General features: G+C 51.4%; 1 protein-coding gene across 3 annotated transcripts in view; it reads left to right on the top strand.

Moving 5' to 3' along the window:
- LOC112951734 (protocadherin gamma-C5-like) overlaps window positions 1-14,296 on the top strand; it is a 38,727-nt gene extending 24,431 nt beyond the window's left edge. For 2 of the 3 annotated variants that reach the window (XM_026044495.1, XM_026044493.1), the window contains exons 3-4: window positions 6,118-6,206; window positions 12,377-14,296. In XM_026044495.1, coding sequence (XP_025900280.1) covers window positions 6,118-6,206; window positions 12,377-12,603 — 316 coding nt within the window. In that variant the 3' untranslated portion in view covers window positions 12,604-14,296. The remainder of the gene's footprint in view (window positions 1-6,117; window positions 6,207-12,376) is intronic. The other variant, XM_026044494.1, reaches the window with a different exon arrangement.
- The last annotated feature ends 2,084 nt before the right edge of the window (window positions 14,297-16,380 follow it).

Below are 16,380 nucleotides of genomic sequence, written 5' to 3' on the forward strand. Positions count from 1 at the left end.
CTCCATCCTGGCGCTCCAGCTCACCCAGCAGCATCTCAGCAGCTCCGAGGGCTGCGAGCCATTCCCAGCACTGCCCTGTGAGCTGCTGCAAACCATCCCTTCCGCCTGCTAAACTGTCGGGTCCTGTCTTTGCAAAGTCACGGTTGTAAAGCTGTGCCTTACACTGGCTGGAGACAGCCGGGAATAATTGCATTACAGAAGAAGCAGGGAATGTGCGGAGCCGGGGGGAAGGGCAGGCAGCATCCTCCCTTAAGGCAGAAGGAAGGAAGCTCGGGTGGTCTCTGTGCTGCTCCCGTTTTTTCGGGGACTTTGGGAGGTGCGGGAGGAAGGGCAGGGGATGGTGGACACATGGACACATGCCATGGGTGGGATGGGGTGGGCTGTGGGGCCAGGCGATGCTCAGTCCTTGCCTTGGTGAGCAGCCTCCAGCGCACCTTAAGAGCGGCCGAGGCTCCCCGCTGCCCGGGACAGCTCCTTTTCCTGTTGCCTGTCACTTTGCCAAGCTGAAAACTGCTCAGGCTGAGATTCCGCTTCTGCTGCTGCCTCTGGTGTGTGTGGGAGGATGCTTGAGTGGAGTCGTGGGGGAAGGGACGTCGGAATAGAGCCTGGAAACAGCAAGGCAATGGGGGCAGGGCTGAGGGAAGCAGCCTGGCAGCATCAGGGACCGGCAGGGAATGAGGTCTGAGGATGCAGCCTGGACCCGCCAGGCAGTGATGGAAGAGCAGGATCTTTCCCCCAGGGAGGATGCTGAGGGAATGGGAGGGGAGAGACGAAGAGCAATCCCCCCCTAGCCCTCTGCAGTCGTGTATTTGTGGCCTTCAGCTCCTTCATTTTCTTGTAGTGCTGGTCTGAAAGCCAGGTTTCCATCTGCAGAATGAGGAAAACATTTTTTTTTTTTTCCCAGAAATTCACCGGGCAGCTGTGCAAATAAATGTTTGTGAGGCATTTCGATGCCGTGGCAACAAGCTCCATAGAAACTCCATACGGAAATGAATAATTCTGTGCTCAAAGAGGAGTTTAAAAAGGGACAATGTGTTGGCCAGGTGGACGGGCACAAAATAGACAGTCGGGCCAAGACATGTGGCCACCCTGTGCTCCGCTTGGGCGGATGCCTGTGGAAAACYTATAGGCTCCTGTGTATTTAGGCAGCACTGTAATTTGATGCGTAATGAGGCTATATCAGGACTGCGCAGACAACCTTCCATTTTGGCATTTCCCAACTTCCATGCATCCACTTTGGCTGAGTTTAATGAAGGTCTTGGTGGCATGTGCCCTAGATATACCCACCTCTGTCCTAGCAGTTCCCCTCGGGGTGAAAAGCACGTGGCTTTGTGCACCTCARTGCTGCCCATGGACCTGTGTCCATGATGCCCCCATCCACCTCAGACACCGTATTCCCGGGAGACCTGGCACGGAAAGACTTGCCTCTTTGTCTCACATGTAGATTTGGGCGATTGTTTCTCTTTCTGCAGTCCTAGCTGCCTTGGAAATGCCCCTGAATAAAGAACAGCTATTTTCTGTGTTCCTGAACTGAGCAGGAAAGGAATTTAACAGGGAAAAAAAAAAAAAAAAAAAAAAAAAGCTGTGCTGTGGAGGATGGGTTTTTAAAGAAAGCCTATTGAGTAAATGTCATCTGTATTAAAAATGTGATTTCCCCTCAGTCATTTCCATAGGAACCAGCCTCTCTAAGTTTTGGGCATTCTCCCCAGAGGATTATTTAAGGCTCAGGATGAGCAGTGTGCAGTCCTGTGAGGGGGGTTGCTTTAAGGTCTCTCTGTTGCAGGCAGGTAGAAGAAGCAGTTCGAATCAGTGGGGAAAAGTGGGCTTTTAGTTGTAGAATTGTAAATCAGCAATTCACAACTCTGTCCTATAGCCATGGAAGGCAGCCAGATCTGATGGAAGACATCAGATGTGTGCCCTTTTTTAGGCGTAAGTACTTATTTTAGGATATCTTTAGATTACTGCACTTGTGTTTTCCGTGCCTCTGAATTCTGCATGATTGCACTGCAAGCAATTGAGGCACTTCAATTTCCTGCATATAGAAATGAGCTCAATGCCGATCTTTTTTGCAGCTCTAAGGCATTTCTAAAATAGCTTTCCTGTGTGACATCATATGCAGCAGGAACACTGTTTCGGGCCTGAAGTGCTGGCTTATCTACACTCCTTTGAAGAGAGAGTATTAGAAAGAGCTGGAGCCAGGACTCAAGAGATGCAGCACATGCCTGTGCTGTAGGCTGAGCGTGAGCACATCTGGAGCGCTGTGTCCACTTTTGGGCTCTCCAGTACAACAAGGACATGGATGCACAGGGGCCACCAACATGATCAAAGGTCTGGAGCACGTAACTGATGAGGAGAGGTTGAGAGAGCTGAGTTTCTTCAGCTTAGAGAAGTGAGAGCTAAGAGAAGAGCTACTTGCTGTCTTCTGTCCAAGGGAATTTTGTAGATAACACAGACACGGACCCTGTGCAAAAGTGCACAGTGAAAGGCAATGGGCATGAGTTACAACACAACAAATTCTGAGTAGATATTAGGAAACACTTTTCCCCCTGAGGGTGGCCAAACACTGGGACAGAGGTCCAGAGAGGCTCCAAAAATATGTCTTGGAAATATCAGAAGTTCAACAGCTCAAGACCTTAAGCATCTAATATGAAGTTGCATCTAACTGAGAGGTTGGCCCTACTTTGAGTACGTTTGGGAGCACTCAAAAGAAAGGCAGAGTGGACCAGATACCTTCCCACTTGCATCAAATATAGTGCTTCAGGTCAGATTGAGCATGTCTCACTGAAGACTGCCCAGAGAGGTTGTGGAGTCTCCTCCTCTGGAGATCTTTAAAACACACTTGGACACAGGCCTGTGCCACGTGCTCTAGGTGCCCCTGCGTGAGCAGGGGAGTTGGACTAGATGACCTCTGGAGGTCCCTTGCAACCTTAAGCATTYTATGATTCTGTGATTCTAAGACCCAGAGCTTCAACATCCTCCCGGCCTGCAGGGACTGACAGTCACATCTCTTCTTCCTCTTCCTCCTCCCTTCTTAGCAGAATATCCTTCCAACTCAGTGCCAGGCAAGTCTGATCCTTGGCAGTAGCTATAGGATGATGGTTCTTCATCTCTATCCATATGCAGCCAAAAGACTGTGATTCATTGGAAGGGAGATGGAAGTGCTTACTTGGGGGAAAAAGCCTATTGGGATCTCAGAATTTGGGGACCCTGATCCGGCCTTCAGGATGAACACCCTGATTATAGGGTGATGCTTTTCTTCCATGTGTTTGCTCTGTCCTGCTGTGCAGAGGCACAGCTTTAGCAGGAGGTAGAGGAGGCTTCTGCCCAGGGTAGGCTGTTGCATGAAGGAAGGGTGAAAAGTAATGGAACAGTCTTCTGGGAAGTGGAAAAAAGGATGCCTCACACAGTGCCTGCACTTTTATACCAAAGAAGGAGTGAAATATAGATTGGACATTGGTTCAGACCGCTGGACTGTTACAACCACATCTTCCCTCCAGTCAAATTAACTTTGGCCTTTTTTGTGCCTTCTTTCCCTGCTCCCCTCCCTAGGTGCTACAGGTCCCTAAGGACATCATGGTGCTAGAGGTCCCTAAGGACCAGGCCAGACTGGGTTCCTCCTGAGAAATTAATATGGAGATGGGTGTATCCGGACAGGCTCCATGCAGCATCGAAACATCAGGGGAAACAGTTGTCAACCAGGGAGACATCTGGTGAGGGAGGAGCTGCTGGGGTTAAGTGGTGGCTGAATGGGTGGTGGTTTAGGTGCATAAGCCCTTTATTGGATATACTCTGGAGCCCTGTTCCTAGCCCTGCCTGTGACACTGAATAGGTCACTCCATCCCTGAAGCTGTCTCCTATTTGGTCTGGCTGCTGGGACGCTCTGTTCTCTGAGGCAAAGATTGCTCCATACTGCTTGGCGTAACGCCGAGTACGATGGAATTCCGATCTTCTTTGAGGAGTCTCACTGAAACCAGAATACGAGCAGACACTGAAATCAATTTGGGAGGCGGGCAAAACTCTCTTCTGGCCTTCTTGAAACTGAGCCAGCATGCTGTGTTGTAGATGATAGTTATGAATAATTTTTGGGATGCCCCAGGTTGCAGCAGATGGCAGATACTTCAAAAGCTGTTCTGCTATAGCTGTCCTGCCAGGACATCCTCTGCTAAATAAGTAATTGTTTGTGTCCTCAGCAGATGAAACAGTAGAGCAAGAACAGGAATACGGCCCTGGCCAGAGTTATGTCACAAAGGCAATGAGGAATGGGGAAAGGAAGGATAGTCATGTCCTGGCAGAGGTCCTGCATATCTTTGAGCAAGTTGCTTAAGACCGGATTTTCAAAAGCATTTCTATCCCTCACTGAAGCTCCCAGAAGTATCCCAAGTCCATGTCTCCCCTAAGCCCAGGTGTTTCAAAGGGAGTTGTGTGCATACATATCTTTCACGGGGTCTATCCTGAGCTGTATGAACAAGCAGGATAAATTTTGATCCTGATCGGGACTTACTGGGGCTCTTATCTGGTCTGTGCATCTGGGCTTTTTCTTCCTGAGTGTACAGGACATTTGTACAGGGGGGAATAGGAAAGCTGTTGTGCGTTCMTCACTTGCATGCGGGTCAGTCTGTATCTCAGTGACGTGTTTTCAAAATGGGCAAACTTGACCTGTGTTGTACCTAAAGGCTGGAGCAGTCATATCKGGGAGGAGGACTCAGGTTGCATGATGCTCAGCACGGTGGTGAGGTGCCCGTGATGCTGAGTAGGCATACTAGCACTAGTATGACRTGGCTGGGGCACTTGCTGAGCACTTGGACGCAGAGCAGCTAAGAGGAGATCCCACAACTGGGGAAGTCTCCAAATGAAAAGGATTTTAGGGTTGGACACCTCCTCTTGGATGTGAGTGTTTTGACCACAGCTTCCCCTCCAAGGCGAAGCTTGGGTGCAGGAGGCCACCTCCTTGGCCTGCAGCCTGGTGGTTTGAATGCTTGCCTAGGAAGCAGGCTCAGCTTTCTCCAACGTGARTGACCTCTCACATCTTGAGAGTTCCTGGCCGCAGAAGTGGCGGCAGCCCTCACCACACCCGCTGAGGTGAGCTAATCCACAGCTGAGAGCCTTGCCTCCCAAAACCTGGCRAGAGTTGCACGGTGGTCAGAGCACTTGGCTGAGACAGGCAAGACCTGTGGCCCCAGTCCAGCTCCCAAGAGGGTTCATGTGCTACATGGTCRCTCACACGCTGTTGCAGGGGCAGAGCAGAGGCCCTGACAGCTGGTGAGTTTGAGAGTTCTCTGCTGACCTGCTGATCAACCACATAAACGTTGACTTGTGCACATGATGAATACAGGAATGCAGAGCTTTCTAGACCTTGATGGACAACTGCCCCATAACTGAAGCTTTACAGCATCCCCAGGGATTCTCCAAGCCGATCGGATGGTTTGTTGTGCTAACAGTCGATCCATTAGCCTTCCCCAAGGAACCAAGCTGGTCTCTCGCCTCCCCTGTCTTCTGCCCACCGCTCCCCCAGAAATCTTGCTCAACGTTCTTCAGAGTTGGTGCCTGCTCTTTGACTCCCTTCAGGGCTAGACAGCTGGCTTCCTGCTCATGCCAAAGCTCCTGAAGTTTTTCTTGCTTTCATTCTCACAAATGAAGCTATTGAAYGGAGTTTTAACCTGAAAATAATCTGATTGTACAAGGATCTCTGGGACTTTAGGACTAACATTTTCATGGTATTTAAGTGATGTACTGATGTGTGAAGGCACCTGCTGGGATTTTGAACTATTTAGGTGCCTGATTCTCTCTGAGATCAGAGGTAGGAGTATTTCTGGAAGTATCACTGAGTTCCCAACTAGTTTTTTTWGGTTGTTATTCTTCAAAAGCCTGCAAAAGGATGGAGGCCTCAAAGTATTTTGTCGCTAGGGTATTCCTTAGCAGAGTGGTTTAAATCCATAGCCTTTCCAGGAGCACTGCCCAACTCAGCAGTCGCACCYGGAGTAGTTTGATGGGGCTGCTCTCAGGCTGTGTATCTGCAATGGCAAGTCCACACTGTTACCTTATTGATACCTTACCTTATCAACCCCACTCCTTTTTATTGAACTGCAATAACTTGCTGTTTCTTTTCTTTCTCCTTAGCTCCCAGAATGGAGAGGAAGGTGGAGCTTGGCCGAATAACCAGTTTGACACGGAAATGCTTCAAGCCATGATCCTGGCTTCAGCGAACGGTCAGTCTCCATTCCGTATGGGAAAAAAAAGCATCATTTGCTATTACACAGATATCCCGGGCGCATGTGAATAGATAAGATGCTTGTGTTATTGGTGTGTTTGGCATAATTGGAGGGGCTGAGATTGTTTCTGAAATGCTTAAAGAGACGCTCGTGGAAAAGCACCGCTGTCTGTGTTACCCTGTAGAAAAGAGGCTTCAGAAAACCCTCTGAAAAAAGGGATGCAAGATGGTCATCAGCATCAGGCGTGCTGTAGACAGAGTTAGCTCTTCCACCCAAAGTGTATTGTGTTGAATGGAAACATGTGTATTGTGTTGAATGTGGGATTGTGTTGAATGGAAAAGCTGGTCTTGAGATGTGTTGTAAGCTAGCTGGTTCCAGAAGGTCACAGTGAATGAAATATCTGCTATGGTGGAACTTGACATTAGGCAATGAGGCAAAAAGCTTGAAAGATTTGCTTATGGCTAGAGATAGGTGAGTGGTATCAGAAATGCACTAAATGCTTCCTGAGTCAGCCCAGATCCGCTTACTCTAGGGTTCTGTAGTTAAAGGTTACCAGAACCATATCCCCAGACAAAGGCTTGAGACTATTGCATAGTAACAGGTCCCTTTTTCTTCTCATGATGAGTAGGGAATATCCTGTGTTAGGAGAAGAAAAAAAAAATGTTTTAGGAAGGATCTGCAGGTCTGAAAAAAAGAAAGAAAAAAAAAAGAAAAAAAAAAGAAGAAATAAAACCCCACCACCATCACAACTTATGTTTGGAGACAGGGATAGTGATATGGTTCCCACCAGCATGTGTCCCTGCGTCTGGTGGCTGTTGTAGCTGCAGCTCGCTGTGAGGTGGGCTCTGGTGGGCTGAGGACTGAGCGAGGACTCTGCCCTACATCCTGTTGCAGGATCTTTGTGTTTGCAGTTGTTGGGATTTGGGTCTGGCACTGTTTAGCTGCTTGGTTGGCTTGTTCTGATTAATGGCTGTGTTGTGTGAAAGCGGTGCATGCAGAGGGGTGTTTCTGAGAGCCTGCAAGCTCCATGGCTTTATATAAAAGAAGCGCAATTATCGCTCTATGCAGCACTCAGGATAAAGAGGCTGGTTTTCATAAAGCCTTTATAAATAAATACCACCAACTCTTTCCCCCTTGATTTAAAAATAGCATCGGCAGCGCAGCCATAAAACCCTGTGTAAAATGCTTAAGATGCTTCCTTTGAGCTCTTGGGAGAGAAGGAATCTGGAGGAGGAGGGGTTCGTGTGGGGTTGCTTTCTTGGAAAGCTGCTTCAGATGAACTTTGCCTCCCTGCACGGCTCTCTGCAGACACGAGGGACACAGTTGTGGCGGCCGGGTGAAGGGATGAAGGTCTTGGGTATTAGACTTGTTTACACTCAGGGAAGAGAAACAACGTGAAAATGTGTCTCTGTTCTGGAAAAAAAAAAAAAAAAAAAAAAAAAAAAACATGGAAAAATAGCCTCAAGGGGCCCATCTGGTTATCATCACGCAGGGCCTCCAGATGCAGTTCCCCTGCTCACAAATAAAACGGTTTTGCTGCCTGCCATTCCAGCAGCTCCCCGGGATCTGAAAGCTGAGATGGTTCCTGCCAGGTTAGACACTGGTCCCGCCTTGCCCTGGGTCCTCTCATGGCAAATCTACCCCAGTCCAGACGTCTTAACCTCTCCCACGGCTCTGTCTGCCCAGGGCGCTGAATTAAACCAGCTCCATCTACCAAATCAAAGCAACTTCTATTCTCCAGCGTTGCTCCAGAGAAAGGCTGGCTCAGTGTAATTATTTTTTTTCCTGCCCACTCTGGAACTTGGCTGAGAGGAGAGGGATGCCAGGGTGGGGGCACAAACCAGGAATCCATCTCCAGCGCAGCAAGAGCCCCCAAATACTTTTCTTTTCATGGTAACGGTGTTGTCATCAGTCTTCCCCCCCACCGATTTCCTCGCATTCTGCCCTCATTCATTAGGCTAAGGGCGCTGGTGGGGCAGGCTTTGATCCAGGACAGATGTTACGGCTGTAACTGGGTGCAAAGCTTTGCACTTATCCATCCTGGGGTAATGCTTGGTGGCTTTTCAAATGACAATTGCCTCCTTTTGTTGTCTGCTGAGCTCTGCTCCAGCTATGGAGATACAAAGGGCCGTAGCTGCTCATTACAGTGGTGAAAGCACCCTGTGCCATTGACTTAGGCCAAGTGTTCTCAGCATGAGCCCCTCTGCCCAGAGCAGGCAAATAAACCACTTCAAGCATCTGGTTAGGGCTCAGAGTGAGGTTAGTGCGCAGATCGGCACTTACCAGAGACTGAGAGGCTGAAGCTCGCCCTGATGCTGCTTTGCTATGAACTTCCACACTTTCCTATCTGCATCCTGGCCCCATGTCACCGTGTAGAAGGAAGTAGAGACAGAGCAGCGAGCTTGCTTGGCTATTCCAGGCTCAGTCAAGCCAGTCTCTCCGAGGATTAAAGCAGTTGCCACTACTGCTTCCTCCCCTTCCAAGGCAGAGGGCAGCTAACTTGGGTCTGAGCCAGAGAGCAGCTGCAGGGACAGGACCAAGGCCTGGAGCTAGTTGAGCTCACAGGGCTGCAGCCCTGTTGTGGGGCTTCTGCCTCCACTTCCAGGGTCCCTCTGGATCCCCTGCCCTCCCAGCTGGGAGACCTCGTTCCTGATTACTTCATAGCTTGGCCCATGGCATCTCACTGACAGTGTCTCCAGTCCCACATTTTGGGCAGAAGTTCTTCCACCTTCCCCATTAGCTGTACAGGCTCTTTCATGCAGTAAACCAGCTGATCTAGGAGCAGGGATAGAAAAACGCCGTTTTAACGTTCTTTTCAGTAATACATTCCCATGCTGAGCATGGGTCTTCAGGGTGGGAGGATGTTAAGGATGCCACGAGGTCCTGTGCCGTATCCCTGCGGATTGAGCCTTGCAGTACATCTGAGTGGCTGCTTTTACGCTCCCGCTTTACGAGCCCTGGGAGCTGCCAGTGGCTTGAAAAGCCAGTGATTTTAGCAATCCGAAAGGACAGAGGCAGCTGCAAAGACAAGCCAAGCAGCAGAGACGCTCTGGGAAACAGGACACTGATGGCTAAGCTTGCGAAGCAGCCCGTCCTGGGAGATCTCTCTTGAAATTCTTTGTCTCTTTTAGCACAAATTTATATGGGCGCCACGAGGCAGCCCTGCAGACAGCAAGGCGGCCTGAGGGGACCCTTCCCAGCCCTGCAGCCCACAGGCTCCAGCAGACGCTCTATATTTGGGTCCCCTGAAAGCCCCTCCAGCAGCTGCACCAGCCAGTGCTCAGCGCCAAACCCCCTAAATCTCGTAGTCCCCTCCAGAGATAAGCTCAACTCAGGAGGGAAATGGAGCCACGCGGCTATTTTTGCCTAAGTGCAAATTTTTATTTTCCTCTTCCCCACTGGAAGCTGCTTCGGGAGCTTCAGGAATATTTAGGATATTCCTGAAGGATATTCGGGAGCTATTTAGGATACTGGCCGCTGGTAAAGGCTGAAGCAAGAAGAGCTGTAATGCCCAGCTTGGCAAAAGCAGCTCAGTGCCCATTTCTAAATCTCTATTCTCCCTGTTCTCGCTTCTTTTCAGCCTTAATGTCAATGTTACCTAGAAACAGCTTTCTACTCGCTCTTAACTCTTGGACTGGATTAGCTGGTGGGCTGGGAGCCTGATTTTTTTTTTTTTTCCTTTCTTTCCCCGTTGGAAACTGTGCTGCCTCTGCGGTGTATTTCATAGAGGAAAGATGTGGCGGATGCTGCTGAGAGCCCCCAGGCCCCTCGCTCCATGAAGCCCCTGAGGGGTCGGGATGGAGAGGAATGGGTTGGTGGGACAAGCGGTGCTGTCCCACACTGAAACTTGCCCCAATTCGTGGAGCCCCCGGCCGGGTTTTGTCCATCTGGAATCCATCTGAGCCCTGAGAAGGGGCAGAGCCCAGAAAAAAAGATCCTCCCCCCCATTCCAGAGGCAATAACCCGCCTGCAAGTTGGTCCCTGATTGCAGCCGATAGCCCATCTCCTGTGATTGCATCCCGGTCCCTAACACCCCCAGGGGAGGGCAATTGAGTTGATCGTTAGCGAAATGAGCTGTTGATGAGGTGGACAATTACAAATCCCCAAGTACCTTTTAAAACAGGAAGAAAGAAGATAAAGCTAAACACAACCCAGGGGGTGAGCAGTGAAACCCTGGGATAGGGAGCTAGCACGGAGGATTAGTGACGAACATAATTAAATGCGTCTGCTCATCCTCTCCACGTGAACGCTCATGTTTTCCCCCGGAGAAGCTCCTAAAAACCCTGCCAGTTCTTTGAGCCGGTCTAAAGCAGCGTCAGAAAAAGGCATCTCTCACGCCAGAAAAAAAAAAAAAAATTTAAATCGACATTTCCCCACCGTGTCTTTTGCAGCATTTGTATATACAGCTAAGGAAGGAGCTTCCTTAGTCCTTAATGCATAATATTATGCCCGTTTTAAGACTCGCTGCATAGTTTTCCTCTGTCCGTTGTAGTAACAGCAGCTGTAGCTTTTCAAATTGCAGTTGCTTAATATTTGCAATGCCCTTGGTGGTACATATATACCCCGAAGCATTGCAGGGGGGTAGGAGATAAGTGTGTGCCGGGTTTCTGTTTGGGTTCCTTGGTGTTGGCCCCAGCCTTTGTTCTGGAGACACGTACAGATCTGCTCGGAGCAACAGGATGTGGTCGGAGCACAATTCATTCTTGTTTGTCTATCTTTGTGACTGGGAAAGGGGGGAGCAGCAGCTCTGGACTCTGCTTTGGGCTCCTTGGGCACTTTTTTTCGCAGCGAGGACTCAGCCAGCCCTATTGCTAGAGCGGTGTCACCCAAAGCCCTCTTGGTTGGCTGGGAGGTACCACGTCTGCCACCCCAGGGAGAACCTGGGGCTTTCTCCCAGGCTTCTGAGAGCTCATGTCCCCAGCAGATCAAAGCCGCATTCACGGGAGATGCAGCAGGATCTTTGCAGATCCATGGTATTGAATGCAAAAGCAGGATTTGAGCAACTCCTTTCCAGGCAGGGCTGTGCAGGAATCAAATCCCGGGCTGGTCGCGTTGGAGTGGATTGCGCAGCAGCTCTTGGAGGCAGCGTTGCTCATTCTTTGCCTCTGCATTTCCCCATTCCCTGCCTCTGCATCTCCCCATTCCCATTCTGCAGCCCGTGACAGCATCGCCGGTGGTTCTGCAGCCCTCCCAGCCCCCACGCAGCCTCTCGGTGCCGGCTTTTTGCAGCATGTCAGGAATTAATTTGCCTCCCTCCTCCCCTCCGTGGCCTGATCTCAGAGCTGGGCTATCATGCGCGCTTGGGCACCGGCTGCTTTGTGCTTCCCAGAGCCATTTTGTGGCACCGCGTGACGGGATTTTGCTTGGCGTGCCATGGGTTCCGCTCCTGAAACAAACCTATCTTTAGAAATACCGTGGTGAGGGGTTTAAATGCAGGGAGAAAAAACTGCAGGGCCCAGTAATGGATTTCTCTTAATGCATTACTAATGGTTATAACCGTACGGTACGTGTGTCACGAGCGGCGGTCTGGAGAGGCAGGGGGGGCTTGGGCTGCAGGCGACACTGAGGGATTTCTGCTGCTGCTTGGGCACAGGCCACCCCTGAAACCGGTGTGTCCTGAGGAGATCTCAGTCTCTCAGCCTCGTAGTCCGGGCACGCACGGGCGATGTGCCTTGCCGATGGATGCACCTCACCTGCCTGGCCTTCCCTGTGGGAGGTTTTGGGGAGGGAGAAGAGGAAACACAGGGATGAAACTGCTCCTGGGCTTCTCCCGTGCCCCTGTGCGATGTCCCACTGCGACCAGATGGCCCCTGGCTGCTTTCAACCCTGCACCTCTGCTGGGCTGTGTAATGGGGACAGCGCGGTGTCCTCCAGCAAAAGACCTGCAGGTTCTGTCTCCCACAGTGAGCATCTCCCATCCCGTTAGACTCGTGGACCTGCTTATGTGGCCCTCATCCTCCTACAGTGATGAAGACTAAGGAGAGTTTGTGGTGTGGTGGCACCAAGGGGGGATGCACTAGATGGCCTCTGCCTGGGACTGCCTTTTGGAGCATCCCTGTCTGTGCACAACAGAGTGGGGCTTGGGATGGGCTTTGGGATATTCCCAGTCTCTCGCTGACGTTAACGGCCCTCTTGTTTTCTTTGCTTCTCTCCTGCGCCTCCCCCAGAAGCTGCCGATGGGAACGCGACTCTGGGCGCAGGAACGGGCACCATGGGCCTGAGCGCCCGCTACGGCCCCCAGTTCACCCTGCAGCACGTCCCCGACTACCGGCAGAACGTGTACATCCCGGGCAGCACCGCCACGCTCACCAACGCCGCGGGCAAGCGCGACGCCAAGAACGCCGGCTCCGCCGGTGGCAACAAGAAGAAGTCCAACAAGAAGGAGAAGAAGTAGGGTTGACAGGAGACCATCTGCAGCTTAGATCTACAGGGCAGACCGCTCCAGCACTCCCCCAAATCACAGCCTAGGACGGAGGATGAATGTGAATCTTGCGACACTAAAGTAGGAAAAGCGACGAATGTATCTCATCATCAGAGCTAGGAGTAGGGTCTCGCTACTGTTAGATCTCATGATGAAACTCAATCTGGAAACAAAACCTAACAAAACAAAACAAAACAAAAAAACAAGTGCCCTGTTAATACTAGCTAATATTTTATACAGTCCCTCGGGTAATGGAAATATGCAAGGGTGGAAGGTCTTTTAACCATGTCTTTGGATTCGATTTGCTCCCCGATAGTCTGAGAAAGGCACAAGGCTTGTGCTTGGCTTCGCCTAGTGTAAATAATTTTAACATTTTTTTTTTAATTGATAGACATTTGATCATTTGTGGAAGGAGAAAGTTCCTAGGTTGGAGCCCATGTTCAAGATTTTGCTGTTTATCTTTCTATTAGTAAAGTTCACTCTGAGTTAGGGATTTCGTGCTAAGAAGTTGGGAGGGAGTGCTTCAGTTCCTGTTTACCTGTTATCTTAAAAAAAGTAAGTGTTTATATTGCATGAGTCAAAGGGAATACGGTAAAGCTGCATCCTAAACATTTTTTTTTTAGTGCAACCAGTGATGGCCTGAAATATAATACTAAAAGTCACCATGTCTGAGAGACAGGGAATTCGATCTAACCACGGTGGAAGAGTGTTCTACTCTCTACCAAGGTGTACAAAAGCTGTCCTAACGATTACAGAGGTCTCTAAAGAGCAGACACATCTCATACGTTCTTTGCAGTAAATATTTATATGTACAGTAAATGTTTTCTTTTCTGGAATTAAAGTTAAGAAAGTCTTAGTGCCCTGCTGCGAGATAGGAGCTGCAGCTCCTTCAAGCAGTGACATAGCTGAGGCCTTACCGAGGCCTTGGGCTACTTGAGTAAGTTTTGATCTGCTTGTAGGGAACGGAGACCAAGCTTCACATTTCTGCACATCAGTGTCTGCATGCAAATTACTCACTTCACATCTCCAGTAGAGCAGTGAACTCCACGGATGTAGAGAAGTCATTGCATGCCCATGCAAGCATGGTATAAATACGCCGGCAGATAAACGAGTCTAAGTGCAGATTGAGCAGTGTCTATCTAGGGTTCAGTTGGGTTCAGTAACACAAGATGGGGAGAGTTGGAGAGGCCCTGCTCCCAAAGGGGTGTTGATGAGAACTGCCTGTGAGTAGCTGTGGTTCCTTGGCCTTCAGCATTGGCTGCTGAGTAGGTGACAGCTGGTTTGGTGGCACTGGGTGGTCAGACCTGTGTAAGGGACACGAGACCTGGAAATGAGTGTGTGTGGTGTTGCCTGCAAAGCCAGTGAGCCTGGGTGGAGATGGAGTTGGTTGGAGACCTGGGGCTCAGAGGATTCTGGCTCCCTGCGGGTTGCTCCACCCAGACAGGTAGATGGGACTCAACCCAGGCTGGACCTGCAGCCCAGTTTGTGTTTGATGTTACCACTGGCTTTGGACTCTCCACCACACAGCTGGAGCAGAAGGACCAGGAATGGGATTTCTGCACCACGTGCCCTTCACCTCTCTGTCCCTTCTCCTGCTGGTATAAACGCCACAAAGGGAAGGTGCCTTGTGCCCACAGCCCCACATCAGCCTGGTCTTGGGGTCTCCCATGTGCCTCATCGTCTGCCTCTTCTCTCCCACATCAAACCAGACGACTGGGACTGTGATGGGAGACACAGCTCTTTTTTTGTAGTGATAGGGCAAAAGAGAACGGGATGAGGTAGCCACGCCAGGTCGGCTTGATTCTCTGGGGGAGGTTGGTTTGTATTTTTTTTTTCTTTTTTCTTTTTCTTTTTTTTTTTTTCTTGCTTTTCATTTAATAACTAACACGTTAGTTATTGAGCAGATCCAGCCTCCTCTGCTCGGCTCCGGGCACATGAGCGGCACAGGCTGCCGGGCCCAGTGGCTCTCTCCCTATGCCCAGGGAAGCGGGACCGGCCCATGGGAGGACCTTGCCTGCACACGAGTTTTGTACTGATCCCGGTCACCTCCTGTGGTGGCGGCACTAGAAACAGTTTACATGATTAGTAAGGCTTACACAATCTCATGTAGTTATTACGTGGCCCTTCTAGAGATGCTGTAGATGGAGCGTAGTGTTTATATTTCTTTTTAATCTGCAATCTGAGGTAGAGTAGTGAGTGTCGTGTATTTAGTGGCGTGTTATTTTTATCTCGGTAACTAACTTGTGGACACCAGTATTTTCAATTTCTCTGTACCTTCTTTCCATGTGGTCTGTGCTCTTGAGTGTACGTGACATGAAACACGTTTGCCCTTTCAATGTGTCTAATATTGAATTATACTTATATATTATATATATGCTTATATCCTTCTTATACCCATATAGACCAATGTCAATGTGTTACACGCAAGTTTTATACTCTAATATTTATATTGCTTTTTTTTCTTTGGGAAAAAAAAATAATAAAATGGTTTCTTCTGAATAACTGGTGTTGTTTTCTGTGAGAAAGGGGCAGGTCATTTGTCACCACCGCTCTCTTCTCTAACTTACCTGTGTGTGGTTCAGCCCCAGGGAGTGAGTAGCAGTGCCGGGATCGCTGTCTCTGCACTAGGTGCCCTCTGACCATGCAGACACCCTTGGGCCGTCCCTGTCCTCGGGTGTCCCGAGGCTTTGGGGTGAGGGTGGCATGGCCAGGGGCTGCATCGCTGTCACTGCAGGGCGCAGCAGCCCACCGGGGGACCCCATCACAGCCTGACGACGCCACCGCATCGCTGAGGATGCTGCAGCGTGGTCCCTAGTGCCCGTGAGGACCAGGTGCCCCCCACCCCGGCTCTGCCCTGACCACTGCTTGGTTTCCCCCATCTGAGTCATCCCAAAGCCTGGATTCAGGAGGCTGCAGGCCTTCCCCTGGTGGTGTCCAGGGGGCCTCAGGAGGCTGGACACCAGGCCTTCCCCTGGTGTCCAGCCTGGCCCTGGGCTTACCCCCAAGGGCCATGTGGGGCTCAAACGTGCCTCGGCACCCAGGGCTGAGCCCTGCAGGGGGGCTGGAGCCCCCCGGCTCAGCAAGGACCGCGGGTTTGCCGCATGCCAAGGGACTCCCATTGCGCTGTCCCGGCTCCGCTTCGGGCAGCACTTGCTGAGGGACCCCAGGGAGCCACTGCGAGGCTCAGCCTCAGCCTCCGGCCTCTGCAGCCGTCCCAGGAGCCCCCCGCCTGCCCCCCGGGACCGGCAGAGCCTGGGGAGAAGGGAGGGCAGGTAGAGGCCGCCCCCCCGGCCAGCCCGGGCTCTGCGTCCACGCGGAGGGGCCGCGGAGTTTCGCAGCATCTCGTGACTCGGCGAGTGTCGCAGTCGCGGGGTGGGGATGGACGGGGGGGACACCAAGCGTCTCCTGTGGCCGCTGCTGCCCCGATGCGGGTGCAGGGAGCTGGGGGGGGGGGTCGTGATACCGCCCCCCCCGCCCCTCGGCTCCCGCAGGATGCGGCAGGGGATGCGGCAGGGAGCTGGGGTGCCGGCACCGCCCCGGGGGGGGGGAATTGGGGGTGCCGCCCCCCCGAAGCAGTGCTGGACCCGGCGGGTAGGGGGGAGGCCGAATCGGCGGCGCCCCCCATCGCGGGGGTGTGGGGGGCTCCCGGCGAGATCCCCCACCTGCCGCGGGGGGGGGTGTGTCTCTGCCGCCCCTCCGTGTCCACCCCCCCCCAGGCATTCCCGCATGGAGCAGCGGGGCGGCAGCTCC

Source organism: Nothoprocta perdicaria, unplaced genomic scaffold (assembly GCF_003342845.1).
Source record: "Nothoprocta perdicaria isolate Ctin4 unplaced genomic scaffold, notPer1 scaffold_369, whole genome shotgun sequence".
Taxonomy (NCBI): domain Eukaryota; kingdom Metazoa; phylum Chordata; class Aves; order Tinamiformes; family Tinamidae; genus Nothoprocta; species Nothoprocta perdicaria.